Source organism: Octopus sinensis, linkage group LG3 (genome assembly GCF_006345805.1).
Source record: "Octopus sinensis linkage group LG3, ASM634580v1, whole genome shotgun sequence".
In the NCBI taxonomy this organism is placed as follows: Eukaryota; Metazoa; Mollusca; class Cephalopoda; order Octopoda; family Octopodidae; genus Octopus; species Octopus sinensis.
This window is the reverse complement of record NC_042999.1, coordinates 68,310,900-68,326,131: the sequence shown is the minus strand read 5'-3', so window position 1 is coordinate 68,326,131 and position 15,232 is coordinate 68,310,900. Positions and strand designations below refer to the sequence as shown.

Sequence of the window (15,232 nt, the reverse complement as noted above, 5' to 3'; positions counted from 1 at the left end):
CTCCCATTTCACTATCTCTGAGAATACCCTCAACTTTTACAATTTATAATGTTGCCAACATCTGTGAGGGAATATTTTTGTAATCATAGCTAATTTCTTTTTTATGTGCAGGTCGATGAACAAATCATGCTTCTATTCAAACAGCTACGATTGACAGATAAAGAACTGCAGAAGAGAGATGAATTTTGCAAGCTTTTCCGCAATATTTTGAATCCTTATTTTCCTGGTAATAAATTAATCTAAAACTAATTTAAAAACGCAAAAGAAGATTTTCTAGGAGTTTCCTTTTTTTTTTTTTTTTTAAAAAATATGAGAAATTTTATATTTTCATCTTTTAGCTTCTATCTTGTGATTGCTTCAGTCATTGGACAGCAGCCATGCTGCTGACCTGCTTTGATGGGCTTTAGTCAATCAGATCGACTTTAGTTCTTATTTTTTAAGATTGGTACTTACTCTATCTGTCTCTTTTGCTGAACTGCTAAGTTACAGGGATGTAAACAAACTAACACCTGTTGTCAAGTGGTGGCACAAAGACGTATGCACATACACACAGCATGGAACATGGATGCTAGTAAAAAAATAAAACTTATGACAGGCTTCCACACAGCTTCTGTTCACCAGATTCACTCACATGACATTGGTCAGTCCAAAGTTGTAGTAGAAGATACTTGCCCAAGGTGCTGTACAATGGGACTGAACCCAGAACCATGTGATTAACAAAGCAAGCTTTGGTAACCACACAGCCATACCTGTGCCCATTTTTGTTGACTAATTTAGAAGAAAATTTCCATTTTGTATTTTCTGTTTTTCTTCATGTAAACTTCTAATTACCACCTTGTAGCAGATAAATAAATAAGTTGAACCCTTCTTGCTTTCTTCTTCCCCCAAATGTTGGAATCCCTGTAAAAGATCGCAGATACTGCCTTCCCTTCTGGCTAAACTTTAAAAAGACAATTCTAAATTATCTTGTCAGTTTTTATTTCATTTCATTTCATAATTTTAGTCTCTTTGTGAGAAGAAACTATTAATTTTTTTCCCCCCATTCTTACGATTGCAGGTATGGTAGCGCGGTGGAGCGACTAGCGCAGGCTTGCCACTGGCGGCCCCGGCGCTTAGGCGAGTGGGGAACGGAAGGCGGCGGCCACTGCGGGCGGCACTGTAGTTTTACGTGAATTTACGGGTTGGACCACATCACAGTATCGACTGCGTGGATCTTGCGACTGCTGGCATCAGTTGCGGCTATGTCCACATGTACGTGGGCGAGACCGCAAGTTTTGGTTTGTTCTTACGATTGCAGGCACGGTAGTGTGGCAGAGCTCCCGGCAACTGGCACAGGCCTGTCGCTGGTGGCCCCAGCGTGTAGACGAACGGGGAACATATGCTCACATAAATCAGACAATTCATTTAGGCAGAGTTTTCTATGGCTGGATGCTCCTCCTGTCACCAACCTTTACCTGCCTGCGTGCTAGGTAATATTTGCTCATGACCAGACATGTTATCACAGAAGATTGGTAACATAGAACATTGCTAACTTGGTACTACATTCTTTTACAACCATCATGCTAACATGTAGCATAAAACCAAAGAGACAGTAACATGCATGTATCTGAATACGCACACACTTGTTGGGTATCTTTGAGTTTCTATCTGCCACATCCACTCACAAGGCTTTAGTTGGTCTGGTCTGAGGTTATAGTAGAAGACATTTGTCCAAGGTGCCATGCAGTGGAAGTGAACTGCAAACCATGTAGTTTGTGAGCAAACTTCTTACCACACAGCCATGCCTGTTGGAAGGAATAATGTCCTTTGTTAATATTTTAAAATAATGAAATTGCTTTTGTTGTTTTTATTATTTTTTTTATTATTATCTAACTTAAGCTTTTTATTTCTACTTTGTTATATATTTCTAGGTTGTTCTGTTAGTCTCTTTGGATCTTCGGTTAATGGATTTGGTGTTAGAGGCTGTGATATCGATGTGTTCCTGGATCTTCATAGACCAATGCCTAAAGTGAGTCACACTGCTTTCATTGTCTGCAAAATCATTTCCAATTTAGATTTGCTCCTCAAATTCTGGGTTTGATCCCTTCACATGTCCTATTGGGCAAATGTCCTCTGCCCTTAAAATCTGGGAATGATAAAATGGCAGTAGCAACAGTAGTAATTGTTGTTGTTTGGCCCCCATATTGACCCTGTTTGAACTGATCTACAAAGACCTCTCAGCCATGAGCATCCTGACTTTTATTTTTCAGACAGTAGCGCATGGCTTGGGAAAGCTATTTCTATTTCACCTAAATCACTCACATAGTCTTAGCTTGACAATGGTAGTAGGGATGGTGGTGGCAGCAGCAGTAGTTTTTGGAGCCTGGTGTGGCCGTCTGGTTCGCCAGCCCTCAGTCAAAATCGTTCAACCCATGCTAGCATGGGAAGCGGATGTTAAATGATGATGATGATAATTCACAGGTGGACTGGAGGCAAGTGAGAGTAATCGGTGTGGAATGCAAAATATCTTTACCCTGTAGACTTGTGTCCAGGGTGAGATAATGAGTATTAATCTAATTTTGCAGTAGAAAGTCAATTTTAAATACTAAGGTTTTATTTACGCTGTTTCTTTACCCCTATTCTTGGTGCCATGCAACCCAGCACAGTGTTAGGGGCTGTTTGGGTGAGGTTTTTTTATTATTTTTCTGCCATCCTGAATCATTCCAAAGATTTTAGTATTTGTTTCATATCATAGCATGTTGTGTATTTTTAATTAAATAGTTTCCACAAGATGAAGTGGCTACATTCTTCCTAGGTACTACCATCCACCCTTATATAATGTAGGTTAGCCTTGTATTCCCCTCAGTAACAAAACACCTGTGCTTGTCTCTATATCATACTTTAGCTTTTCAACACCTGAAATATTGCCACTTCCCCCTCTCCCATTTACAAGAATTTTCTTTCTTCAGTTGTTTCTCAAGATCCCTGCCTTTGCTCCTTATAATTAAAAAAATTACATGTCAACTGTCAAAAGCAGTGTGGTTATGTCTACAGCCCTTTCCATGGCCACTGAGACAAGGGGGAAGCCATCCTCAAACTGGATATCTAACTCAAATGCTTGCAACAGTGTGTACTTCATTAAAGACAACCAAGTGTCTCATGAATTCTCTAGAACAGTAAGAGCCCTTCTGATGTTCTGCCAGATTTCAACCACAAAGCTTTGATTGACCTGGCTCTCTGCAAGGAGAGATTTGCTTGCTGAGGGTGGTACACCAGCCCTGTTGCTATACTGCTCTCTATATTATGATGCTCTTTGTTGTCAAACAGTTCTTTCAACATCACATCATTCAAAATGTTCTCTGGTGACTTTATAAACTCTTTTAACCCTTTCGTTACTGTATTTATTTTGAGATGCTTTGAGTTACTTTCAATCATTTTTAATATAACAAAGAATTTAGTAAAATAACTTAGTTATCATTAAGCTAGTGTTAGGAACATAACTTGTGACTAATGTTTAGTGGAAAATTTTAATTCAAAACGTATGAAAACAAAACATTTGTACTACAGAGCCAGAGCCGGTTTCAGCCAGGTTGGTAATGAAAGGGTTAAGTGCCTTGTTTTATTTTCAGCCTTTCCTAAGATCCTGTTCAGTTGCCTTTATCTGATCAGTTATTAAACTGAAGTATGCAAATTCAAAAGAGTACTGTTTTAGACACACAGACATTCATTTTATCTCATTTGTTTATGATTTGAACTTTTGACCAATTAATGCAGTATTTATTTTGGGAAATATCTTGTCCCCATCAAAGGAAGATTTTGAAGCTCTGTGTGTGCATATAGATAGACAGACAGAGATGTTTGCATTAAACAGTGAGAACCATTGCTCACCACTGCATTGGTGGATAAATATTCTTTATTTGTGTATTAACAAAGGTACCATTGTATGTCTATTTTTCCCAAAATCCCTCATGGTCTCATCCATGATTTAGATAAGTACCAACATTCCATGTGGCAGGCTTCTACTATCAATTAATACTCTGTGTGTGTGTGTGTATTATGGTATAACCTGAATGTTTGAGAGATTCTATGTGATGCATTACAAGCATTCTTTGCTAACTGAATTGATTGTTTTATCTGTTGATTTGTGTCATACTGCATCACCTGATCTGCCTTGATCTATTCTATAGATACCCTGTCAAATCTACCTGTCTGTCTTTACACACACACACACACACACATTCATTCATTCATTTCTGTTTATTTTTTTATAGGATTTGAAGGAACAATCAGATGATGCTAGCGCCAGTCTGAAATTTATTAAAAACCAGGCAGTTCCCATGGATGAGTTTCTTCAATTAACGGCCTATAAACAAGTTAGATTTCTTCAAAAGATATTGAGTAAACACCTCAGGGATACATTTGGCAATTTCTTCCCCATACCAAGTGTCCAGTGTCCAATTGTCCGATTTATTCACAAAAAATCCAACATCACCTTTGACTTATCTCTCCAAAACAAGTAAGGAATTTTATTCATTTTTTTTATGAGTTTGTCATTAAATTTTGGCCCTCCTGGGGCACTGCCTTGAAAAACAATTTAATCAATGAAATCCTTAATATATAGGTGTAGTTGTGGCTGTGTGGTAAAGCAGCTTGCTTCCCAACCCTGTGGTTTCAAGTTCAGTCCCACTGTGTGGCTCTTTGGACAAATCTCTTCTGATATTGTTCTGGGTTGACCAAAGCCATGTGAGTGGATTTGGTTGACATACATGCACATGCACACTTGTGTCTTTGTGTGTGATCTTTTCTTGACATCATGCAATGGTTGTAAATGAGAAGAATTGTTGTTATACAAGCAGTGTGAGGTTTTTTTTCTTTTTTCCTTGTCTTCTTTGAAAAACATATCCGGTCATAGGAAAATATTACTTTGATTGGAAACAGGTGATTGTTGGCAACAGAAAGGGCATATGACTATAGAAAATCTGCCTCCAAAAAGATAGTGTTTCACCCGTGGAAGCAGGAAATTTGAACATTAAATGATGATGATGATCATCATCGTCATCATTTAACGTCCGCTTTCCATTCTAGCATGGGTTGGGCGATTTGACTGAGGTCTGGCGAACCAGACTCCAATCTGATCTGGCAGAGTTTCTACAGCTGGATGCCCTTCCTAACGCCAACCACTCCAAGAGTGTAGTGGGTGCTTTTACGTGCCACTGGCATGAGGGACAGTTTGGTGGTACTGGCAACAGCCACACCCAAATGGTGCTTTTTACGTGCCACCTGCATTGGAGCCAGCCAACTTAACCTGTTATGTCCCTTGAAGAAGTAACTTGCCTTGTAGGAATAGTTTCTGCATGGAATCTACTGGTACACGCATGTATGTCATCATCATTTTACATACACTGGCATGGTTTCTATTTTGGATGCCCTTCCTAACAGTAATCACTACCAAGTACAATGGTTGCATTTTATCATGGCACCAATAGCAGAGCGGTTCATCGCCACCATCATTTAACATCCAATCTCCGTGCTGGCATGGTTTGGACAGTTTGACCAGAGCTAGCAAGCTGGGGAACTGCACCAAACTCCAGTCTGTTCTGGTGTGTTTTCGACTGCTGGATGCCCTTCCTAATGCCAACCACTTACAGTGTGTGCTGAGCGCTTTTAGGTGGCACCTCATGTTGTTATATATCTACTCAGCTGAACAAAACGAGTCCTCACAAACTGGTAGTGTTTCTACTCACTCACCAACCTCTTGAGTGCATTCTATCATGACACAAGCAAGCGAGATTGCCTTATGATCCTACAAGAGTAGAGAATTCTCACTCCTTGTCAAGGGTGGGATGATCAAAAAGGCAAAGAGAAGGTGATGACAGACAATTAAATAGTCAGAATGTAGAAGAGTATATGGCAGAAACTCTGTGTGTCATATAGCCTAGTGGTAAGGGTATTTCAGTCACAATCATGACATGGTTTCAATTCCTAGATTGGGTGGTGCATTATATTCTTTATAGGCGGCGAGCTGGCAGAAACATTACCGCACCGGGTGGACTGTTTAGCAGTATTTCGTCTGTCGTTACGTTCTGAGTTAAAATTCCGCCGAGGTCGACTTTGCCTTTCATCCTTTCGGGGTCGATAAATAAAGTACCAGTTTCGCACTGGGGTCGATGTAATCAACTTAATCCCTTTGTCTGACTGTGTTTAGCCCCTTGTGGGTAGTAAAGAAATATATATTCTTGAGCAAAACACTTAATTTCACGCTGCTCTGCGATCACTTCGTCACCTGACACATGGTAGACTTGTGCACCTGTTCAGAGAATGTCGATTTGATGGAGAGAGATGTTTGATCACTACAAACAAATCATGTGGGCAGGTCATTTGGCAAAAACTCAACACCCATATGTATTCTTCGGCAGGAGAGTCCATCATTATATGCATGCATGCCATCCTCATTTAATATCTGTCTTCCATGCTGGCATGGGTGCTGAGTTCAAATTCTGCCAATGTTGACTTCGCCTTTCATTGTTTCAGGGTCAATAAATTAAGTACCAGTGAAACACTGGGGTTGATGTAATCGACTAGTCCCCTCCTCCAAAATTTCAGGCCTTGTGCCTATAGTAGAATGGATTATTATAATTACTATGACTATAACGAATCTTTGGTATAATTGCTTTTTGTAATAGAAATTACTGTTTCTGTAATGAAGGCGGCGAGCTGGCAGAAACGTTAGCACAGTGGGCGAAATGCTCAGCAGTATTTCATCTGTTGCTACGTTCTGAGTTCAAATTCTGCCGAGGTCGACTTTTGCCTTTCAACCTTTTGGGATCGATAAATTAAGTACCAGTTACGCACTGTGGTCGATATAATCGACTTAATCACTTTGTCCCTTCTATGTTTAGCCCATTGTGCGCAATAAAGAAATAAGAAATTACTGTTTCTGTAATGAATCTCTGATATTGTTCTTACTAATTATTATCGTGATCCTCTGGTATGATTACTTTTACTGTCTGTAACGAACCATTAATATTATTGCTAGTATTATAATGAGCCTCTGGCTTAATTCTTTAAGGAATGGATTACACAATACAGTTCTCCTCAAATACTTCTCATCATACGACTGGAGAGTAGCCCCTTTGGTGTGCATTATCCGTTTATGGGCTAAGTACCAGAAGTTAGCGAGCATTGGTGGTACAAGTTTTTCCAGCTATTCAATCACCTTACTTATCCTGTTTTTCTTACAAAACACTCAACCTGCGGTCCTACCATCTGTCAAAGAACTTATAGAGCTGTGTAGTAAGTCCCTTCTTTTTTTTACTTTTTCTCTTTTTTTTTTTGTCTTTATTCTTATATGTCTTATGTAAACTGGCCATCATCATCATCGTTTAACGTCCGCTTTCCATGCTAGCATGGGTTGGACGAATGACTGAGGGCTGGCGAACCAGATGGCTGCACCAGGCTTCAATCTTGATCTGGCAGAGTTTCTACAGCTGGATGCCCTTCCTAATGCCAACCACTCTGGCCAAAATATTCTGCCTCTTCTATATTCAAACTGATCAGATCCAGCCTCTCATACATACCCTACAATGTCATTCAAAAAATATATAATCACATCATTGCAATATTGAAGCTACGGGATAATGCCAGATAAATTCAAAATAATGTGAATAAGCAATAAATTGGACCAAGGAATCTGAATGCTAAAGGGTTAATTTTCTAAAAAGAAACTTTACATCTTTTAGAATAAATTCTGTGCAAAATATATTCTCATAATCATCATTGTGTTTTTTAAATCCATTTTCCCATGCTTCTGTGAGTCAGGCAGGGTTTATTGAAGTAAGAATTTCTGTGGCCAGATGTTCTCCTTCCTGTTGCCAATCCTCAACTCCTGTTTTGAAGCAAGGTAATATTTCCCTATGATCAGACATATTCTTGCAGAATATTGGAAATAGATAGCACTGCTTGTGTGACAGAGACCCTCGTTTACAACTAGCACATGATATCAAGGCAAGGAGACAACACAAACATGCACTCTTACAGGCTTCTTTCAGTTTCTGTTCATTAAATCCCACTCACAAGGCTTTGGTTGACACTCAACCAAAGCGTCGTCACACAGCAGGACTGAACCCAAAATCTTATGGATGGGAAGTAAACTTCTTAACCACACAGCCACACCTGTGCCTACACACACACACACACAAGCTCATTGTCATCGATTTTGCATTTCCTTTCTCCATGCTGGCATGGGTTGGACAAAGCTTTGTTAAGACAGTCTCCTACACTTCGATTCCCTTCATGTCACCAATCCCTATTTGTTTCCAAGTAAGGTACTTTATTCCACTGGTCTTCCGCAACGGACCACACAATAGCTGGACTGATTTTACATTAAGCGCAAACACCAAATCAGATAAGACGACATAAATGCACACAATAAAGAAAGCATATGATAATTGTATTCTTGTTGAGTGAGTGTGATACCTTGTCACTGTTTGGGATGTTAAAAGTTGAGCTAAGTCCCAACACATTGTGCATTACCACAGTTGATAGTTTTAGATATAGGTAACGTTTTTAAGACTGTGAAGAGAGATCTTGCTGAATTAAGTACAGCCAATACCTTTTGCACCCGAGAGTAGTGGTTCCCAAACTTTTTTGAGTTGCAACATTACTGGCATCAAGCTGTATTGGCCTTTTTCTTTCCCTTGGATAACATCAGCAGTGTGGAGAGGTATGCATGGGTGATTACTGGTCTTCCATAAACAACCTTGCATAGACTTGTGCCTCAGAGGGTAACTTTCTAAGTGCAATCCTGTGGTCATTCCTTTACACTTTATTTTGTTTACAAGTTTCATCAATCCATACGTTGGTGGAAAACGATTGTCAAAACAAAGATGATTATCAAACATGCAAAATCTTTTCTTTGATAGGTTATTTTTTTGCTGTAGTTACTTTATATTAATTTTCCTTGCCTCACCATTTTTCTCTGAATCTGTTATATAGCTCCAGAAGAAAGAAATATTGTAGATGACTGCAACTATTCCTGCCCCAAGAGACCTCCAGAGCAAGTTTTACCAGCAAGCAAGAACACAGATAATTTAGGTAAGAAGCCCAGGCAAAAGGCAGTATCGATAGAACAGCAGAGAAAAATACCTGGTGGTATTTAATTTCATCAATTTCTATTCTGATTTCAAATCTTACTGGGATACACTTTGTCTTCTGTATATACTTCCAGGATTGATAAAATAACGACCAGTCAAGAAGTGGGGGCTGAGAGAATTGACTCTTCATTATTCTCAAAACTTAAAACCTTGTGTCAGAGACGACCAAGATTAAGACATCGTTGAAGAACAACCCCCCTATACACACACACACACACAAAAAAAATAAAAATGTATCTGGTGTTTTCACTGGCCACTGCTGGGTTGATTTTTCATCTCTCTCTAATCATCATCATTTAACTTTCACTTTCCATGCTGGCATGGGTTAGATGGTTTAACAGGAGCTGGCCAAGCAGGAGCCTGCACCATACTTCTGTGTCTCTTTTGGCATGGTTTTTGTGGTTGGATGCCCTTCCAGAGGCCAACCACTTTACCGTGTGGATGAGATGTATTGCTTTTAACATGGTGCATCCACGAGAGATGCTATTTCAGGACAAATACTGCAGCGACTGGCATATCAATAGCTTGTCTACATTTAGTATGATACGTAGATAGCTATTTTAATTTAATACTGTCTCAAGTGCATATACCTGATTTTTAATCGGTCAGATGGCTGTTCATGATATCAGTGAATGTTTTATTTAAATTCTCATCCAGGCATGTGGCTGGCTGCAAGTACACAATGAAATGGCCAAAAGGCATCTGGCATTCTTGCTGGCCACTGCAAGGAAATCTTTGTCTCAGTCTATTTGCTATGTCTTTAACACAGCACATCCATGAGATGTTACCTCGGGATAAATATCACAGCAACTGGCCTATCAGTGGAGTATATACATTATTATATACATTGATGACTAAACCGAGTTTCTATTGTTACTGTTATTTCATTAACTACTATTCTTCATTCCCTATTGCTCCTACAATTGTCAGTCTTTAAACACGTAACTTCTATGTTTGCAGAGACTCTATTAAATAAATTCTTTGACTTCTACTTACACATCGACTATGAAAGTACTGTGATATCAACGCACACAGGCCAGCTTCTGCCACGGTCCGACTTTGAAAATGATCCAGAGCTTAAAACTTTTAAGGTTTGTAGTAATTTGTCACCGCTGTTCCTGTTCATTGTTTTTGTTTTTTTTACCCCTTTGTTTTATCTCATATTTGTTGAGTAAACAACAGTGCCTTTTGATGTGTGTTTCCATTCTGACTACTGGTTCATTGCAATTCTGGACAAGGAGATTATCTGTTCCTCAACACTTTACAATACCTATTTCTTTACTACCCACAAGGGGCTAAACACAGAGGGGACAAACAAGGACAGACAAACAAACAGATTAAGTCGATTATATCGCCCCCAGTGCGTAACTGGTACTTATTTAATCGATCCCGAAAGGATGAAAGGCAAAGTCGACTTTGGCAGAATTTGAACTCAGAACGTAGCGGCAGACGAAATACGGCTATGCATTTCGCCTGGCGTGCTAACATTTCTGCCAGCTCGCCGCCACACTTTACAATACCATTGCTCTGTGCAATGTTTCAATCTTCAGATATATATATCATCATTATCATCATTTTTCGCCTTCCATGCTGGCATGGGTGGGATGGTTTTATAAGAGATGGCCAGGTAGAAGCCTGCACCAAACTTCTATAACCATTTTAGCAGGATTTTTACAGCTGGATGCCCTTCCTTCACACCAACCACTCAGCAGAGTGGACTTAGTGTTTATTATATGGCACATAAAGAGTATGGAGACTTGTTCATCCTCAAAGTTTTGAAGATGAACCATACTCTGTATAATTATTACTAATAAATACAGTTAATATTACTGTCCAGTGAAGTAAACACGGAAGTAACCACCAGAGGAATTCAGAGTGACTGACAACTAATAGCAGTTAAGGATGTTAAATACTGATCGATATGGTTGGTCGTAAACTGGAACTTACCTGTGAGCCACCCAGATAATATATCCCTCCAAACTCATACATATATCATCATCATCATTTAATGTCTGCTTTCCATGCTAGCATGGGTTGGACGATTTGACTGAGGTCTGTCAAACCAGACTCCAATCTGATCTGGTAGAGTTCCTACAGCTAGATGCCCTTCCTAACGCCAACCACTCCAAGAGTATAGTGGGTGCTTTTTACGTGCCACCGACACGAGGGCCAGTTTGGTGATACTGGCAATGGCCACGCCCAAATGGTGATTTTTATGTGCCACCTACACAGGAACCAGTCCAGCGGCTTTGGTGATGACCTCGCTCGAATGTTTCATGTGCCACGCAGTAATGATCATGCTCGAATGGTGTGTTATATATATGAGTCATCCCATAAATAATACAGCTTTATTTTTCAAAATAAAGATAAGTTCTTTTTTAATCTAAAATATACCCACCTTCATTTTCTATGATGCTCTTCTATCTATCTGGTAGACTTGCTAGGCCCCTCTTCCAAAATTCACTTGTCCATGATGAAAAATACTCCTCCAGTTCTGTTCTGACCTCCTCTACAGAAGTCTTATTTTTTCCGTCCGAATGATTTGGAAGACTGCAGAATAAATGATAATCAGATGGGGTAATGCCCAGGGAATATGGTGGGTGGAGCATCGTTCCCCATTCAGACTGCTCCAGTCTTTTGAATGTCATCTTTGCTGTATGTGGCCGAGCATTATCCTGATGGAAGAACACCTTTCCTCTTGAAACCAAAGATGGTCATTTTTCTTCCAGCGCTGATTTAAGCCGCTTGCAGATCTGCTTTGTTATTGTTTGGTTTGGGTTTAAAAGTTCAAAGTGGATTAAACCGTTCGTATCCCACCAAACAGATAACAACACCATACGTGGGTGAAGACCTTTAGCCTGGGGTGCCAGTGTTTCTTTGGTGCTTGACATTTTTATAGAGAACTAATTTCTCATCACCGGTCACTATTTGGTCCAAAAAAAAAAAGGTTCATTCATGAGACGTGACAGCAAAGAAGAACATGCATTCACTCTGTGCATGATTAGACTCAAAAAGTTTGTGAGGAACCCATTGACCCAATTTGTTCACCTTTCTGATGGCACGCAGGTGTCAATGAATGGTTGAATGACCAAATCCAAACTTCTCTGTTAGCTCCTCAACAGTTATGATGTGATTCTGTTCCACCAGGGTTTGCAGGACATCATTGTTAAGCTCTATGGATCTTCCAGGATGATGCTCATCTAGGATGTAGTTTCTGACTCGAAATTTCTGGAACCACCGTTCACACTGGTTTATGCCTATTGTCCTCTACTATTGGCACCTGACTCCTCTTTATGTAATTAAGTGATTGTGGTCTACATATCTCATGAAGCATAAGCTTGTACTTTGAGTACGCCTATATGTTATAAGGTGGCGAGCTGGCAGAAACGTTAGCACGCCGGGCGAAATGCTTAGCAGTATTTTGTCTGTCGTTACGTTCTGAGTTCAAATTCCACCGAGGTCGACTTTGCCTTTCATCCTTTCGGGGTTGATAAATAAAGTACCAGTTTCACACTGGGGTCGATGTAATCGATTTAATCCCTTTGTTTGTCCCCTCTGTTTAGCCCCTTGTGGGTAGTAAAGAAATATATATGTTATAACTGATTTATATTAAAGAATAAAGACATTGTGAGTCGCAGTTGGTATAGTTTTACTTACGCTAGCTACCCTTTAATCGTTTCTGACTCCACAGCTCTGATATAAATGAAGCATGGCTATGTAGTTATAAAGTCTGCTTTGCAACCACTGTGTGGGTCCTTAGCTGGTCTTCAAGCCTTCAGGTGACCGATGACTTTTGAATGAACTTTAATAGACAGAAACTGTATGAAGCCTTTTGTGTGTATTTATATAGCTGTATATCATCATTTTAACATCCACTTTTTCATGTTTGCATGGGTTTGATGGAGGTCATTGAGATGGATTTTTTTATGGCAAGATGTTGTTCCTGTCACCAAATTGTTTTTAGGGTTTCCAAATAAGCTTATATTTTAACCCCATGGCCATGCATGTTTATGCAGAATATTGGAAATCACATTCATTTACAACAATCAATCAATCAGTGTCAAGACAAGGAAACACATACATATATATACGATGGGCTTCTTTCAGTTTCCGTCTACCAAATCCACTCACAAGGCTTTGGTTGGCCCAGTGTTATAGTAGAAGACACTTGTCCGAGGTGCCAGGCAGCAGGACTGAACCTGAAGCCTTTGTGGTTGAGAAGCAAACTTAAGAAGAACATAGCTACATCTGTGCCTTCAAATACATTATATGTAAAGTAAACTCTCTAGGTCTAAAAACAATTGATGTAACATGTATGAAAAACAAAATAGTCAGAAAACACACAAGAAAAAATTAATGTCAACTAAAATGTAATCTTTTTTTTTTTTGTCTGTCTTTTCAGTTGAGCTCAGTTTGTGTTCAAGATCCTTATATTTTGGTAATCAACACTGCGGGAAATGTTACAGACAAAGTGAAAATGGACTTTATAAAAGGACTTTTCAAAGCTCAAACTCAACTTTCCGCACCCAAGTCTGACAAAAATTTGTGGGGCATACCTAGTATTCTTGTTGTTGAAGAACCACCCCCTAAGGGGAGAGAAAGATTTAAGGAAAGACAGTCATTTGCTCAACCAATTCTCCTTAATTTTCCTATCAATGTCTGCCGTTTAAACAAACATCTGACAGAATTTTCCAAAAAATCTGAATGCAACCAGCTTTTATGGTGCCAAGTTTTCTGCGTGTTCCTGAAAACAGTATTGAGTGATCTACTTCTAATAGAATGTTCTAAAACGTGTGATATTGATAGTTCGATTTTGAACCAAGAATGCAGCAACGAAGAATTTCCCAGTAAAGGAGGAAAGAAGAAAAGGAAAAAAACAAAAGATGTAAGACCATCGACTGGTAACGAATCAGAGACAAATGTCACTCCTGGCATTTTGAAACTCGGTGATATTTTGAAGCAGAGTCAAGAGAAGAAGGAAGAGGAGGAAGAAGAGGAGGAGGAAATGCTTAAAGAAAACCTCAAGAATCTTGATCAATCATCATCCAATTCTTCAGAAACTGCTATGAATGTTGAAAGCACTGAAGGAAGTGACAGTCCCGTAACTGGCCAAAAGGATTCTAACCTCCTTGGCGACGGTCCCAGCAGTGATGCAGTCACAATCACAGAAGTTCATGAAGGCGTTGATTTGTTGTCCGACATCGGCACCAAGCGGAAACAAGGAAACGCAAAGGAACTTATCGACCTCGTTTGTACTGTTAAACACCACATCTGGTTCAATCGAAAGAACGTACGACAGAAACTTATAGCCCAGGGCGACTGTACTCCTTTTGAACTAGAGAAAAAAATTAGCAACCATATTATTAGCGCAGAGAAAGATTCCACTGAAAAACCAATAACCATATTTCGGTTGAACGTGATTCCCGACGTAGAATATATGAACCTCACCTCTGTTTCTGTTCATATAACTCCAGTTCTAACGTCCAACAAAGCTGCGGCTTTGAAACCCTCACATGGAATCTATGATTTTTTGATATCTTTCCTCAACCGAATGATCTCGTCACACTTTACCAAATGGTGTATTTCAAACTGTACAGACGATTTGAATTTTTCCTCACTCTGAAGACCGTCACGAGGTTCAAGAAAAACTGGAAAATATTAAACGCATGTCTTTCAGTGAGAAAACAAGGGGGGGGGGGGAAACCCAACTTTTTTTTTTTTTTATTTATTACATTTTTGTTTAGACAGTTTTACTTGTAATTTATCTGTACAAATCTCTTATCTGATCTGAGAAAACATTAACAATAGCCATGAAGCTATATAATATTTTTAAAAAAAAAACCTAAGTGGGGTTGGGGATTTAAAAAAATATTTTTAACAAAAAAAAACCTTGAAAAAAAAAGAAAAAAAAAGACTCACGAAATTTAAGTTTTGCTGATGTTCTCAATTTCACTGTATATTTATTTCATATATATATATATACAGATATTCACAAATTCTCATTAAACATTTCATTTATATCTTTATCTTTGTTCTTATTTTTTTTTTCCTAATCTTTATCTTTTATTTGTTTCAGTCATTGGAATGAATCAGCCTTCATA

At 39.1% G+C, this 15,232-nt stretch overlaps 1 protein-coding gene across 2 annotated transcripts in view; it reads left to right on the top strand.

Moving 5' to 3' along the window:
• Positions 1-14,826, top strand: part of LOC115209764 (speckle targeted PIP5K1A-regulated poly(A) polymerase) — a 43,434-nt gene extending 28,608 nt beyond the window's left edge. For both annotated transcript variants that reach the window (XM_029778277.2, XM_029778278.2), the window contains exons 4-10: positions 112-226; positions 1,911-2,008; positions 4,251-4,495; positions 7,049-7,272; positions 8,974-9,072; positions 10,092-10,222; positions 13,534-14,826. In XM_029778277.2, coding sequence (XP_029634137.1) covers positions 112-226; positions 1,911-2,008; positions 4,251-4,495; positions 7,049-7,272; positions 8,974-9,072; positions 10,092-10,222; positions 13,534-14,754 — 2,133 coding nt within the window. In that variant the 3' untranslated portion in view covers positions 14,755-14,826. The remainder of the gene's footprint in view (positions 1-111; positions 227-1,910; positions 2,009-4,250; positions 4,496-7,048; positions 7,273-8,973; positions 9,073-10,091; positions 10,223-13,533) is intronic.
• The last annotated feature ends 406 nt before the right edge of the window (positions 14,827-15,232 follow it).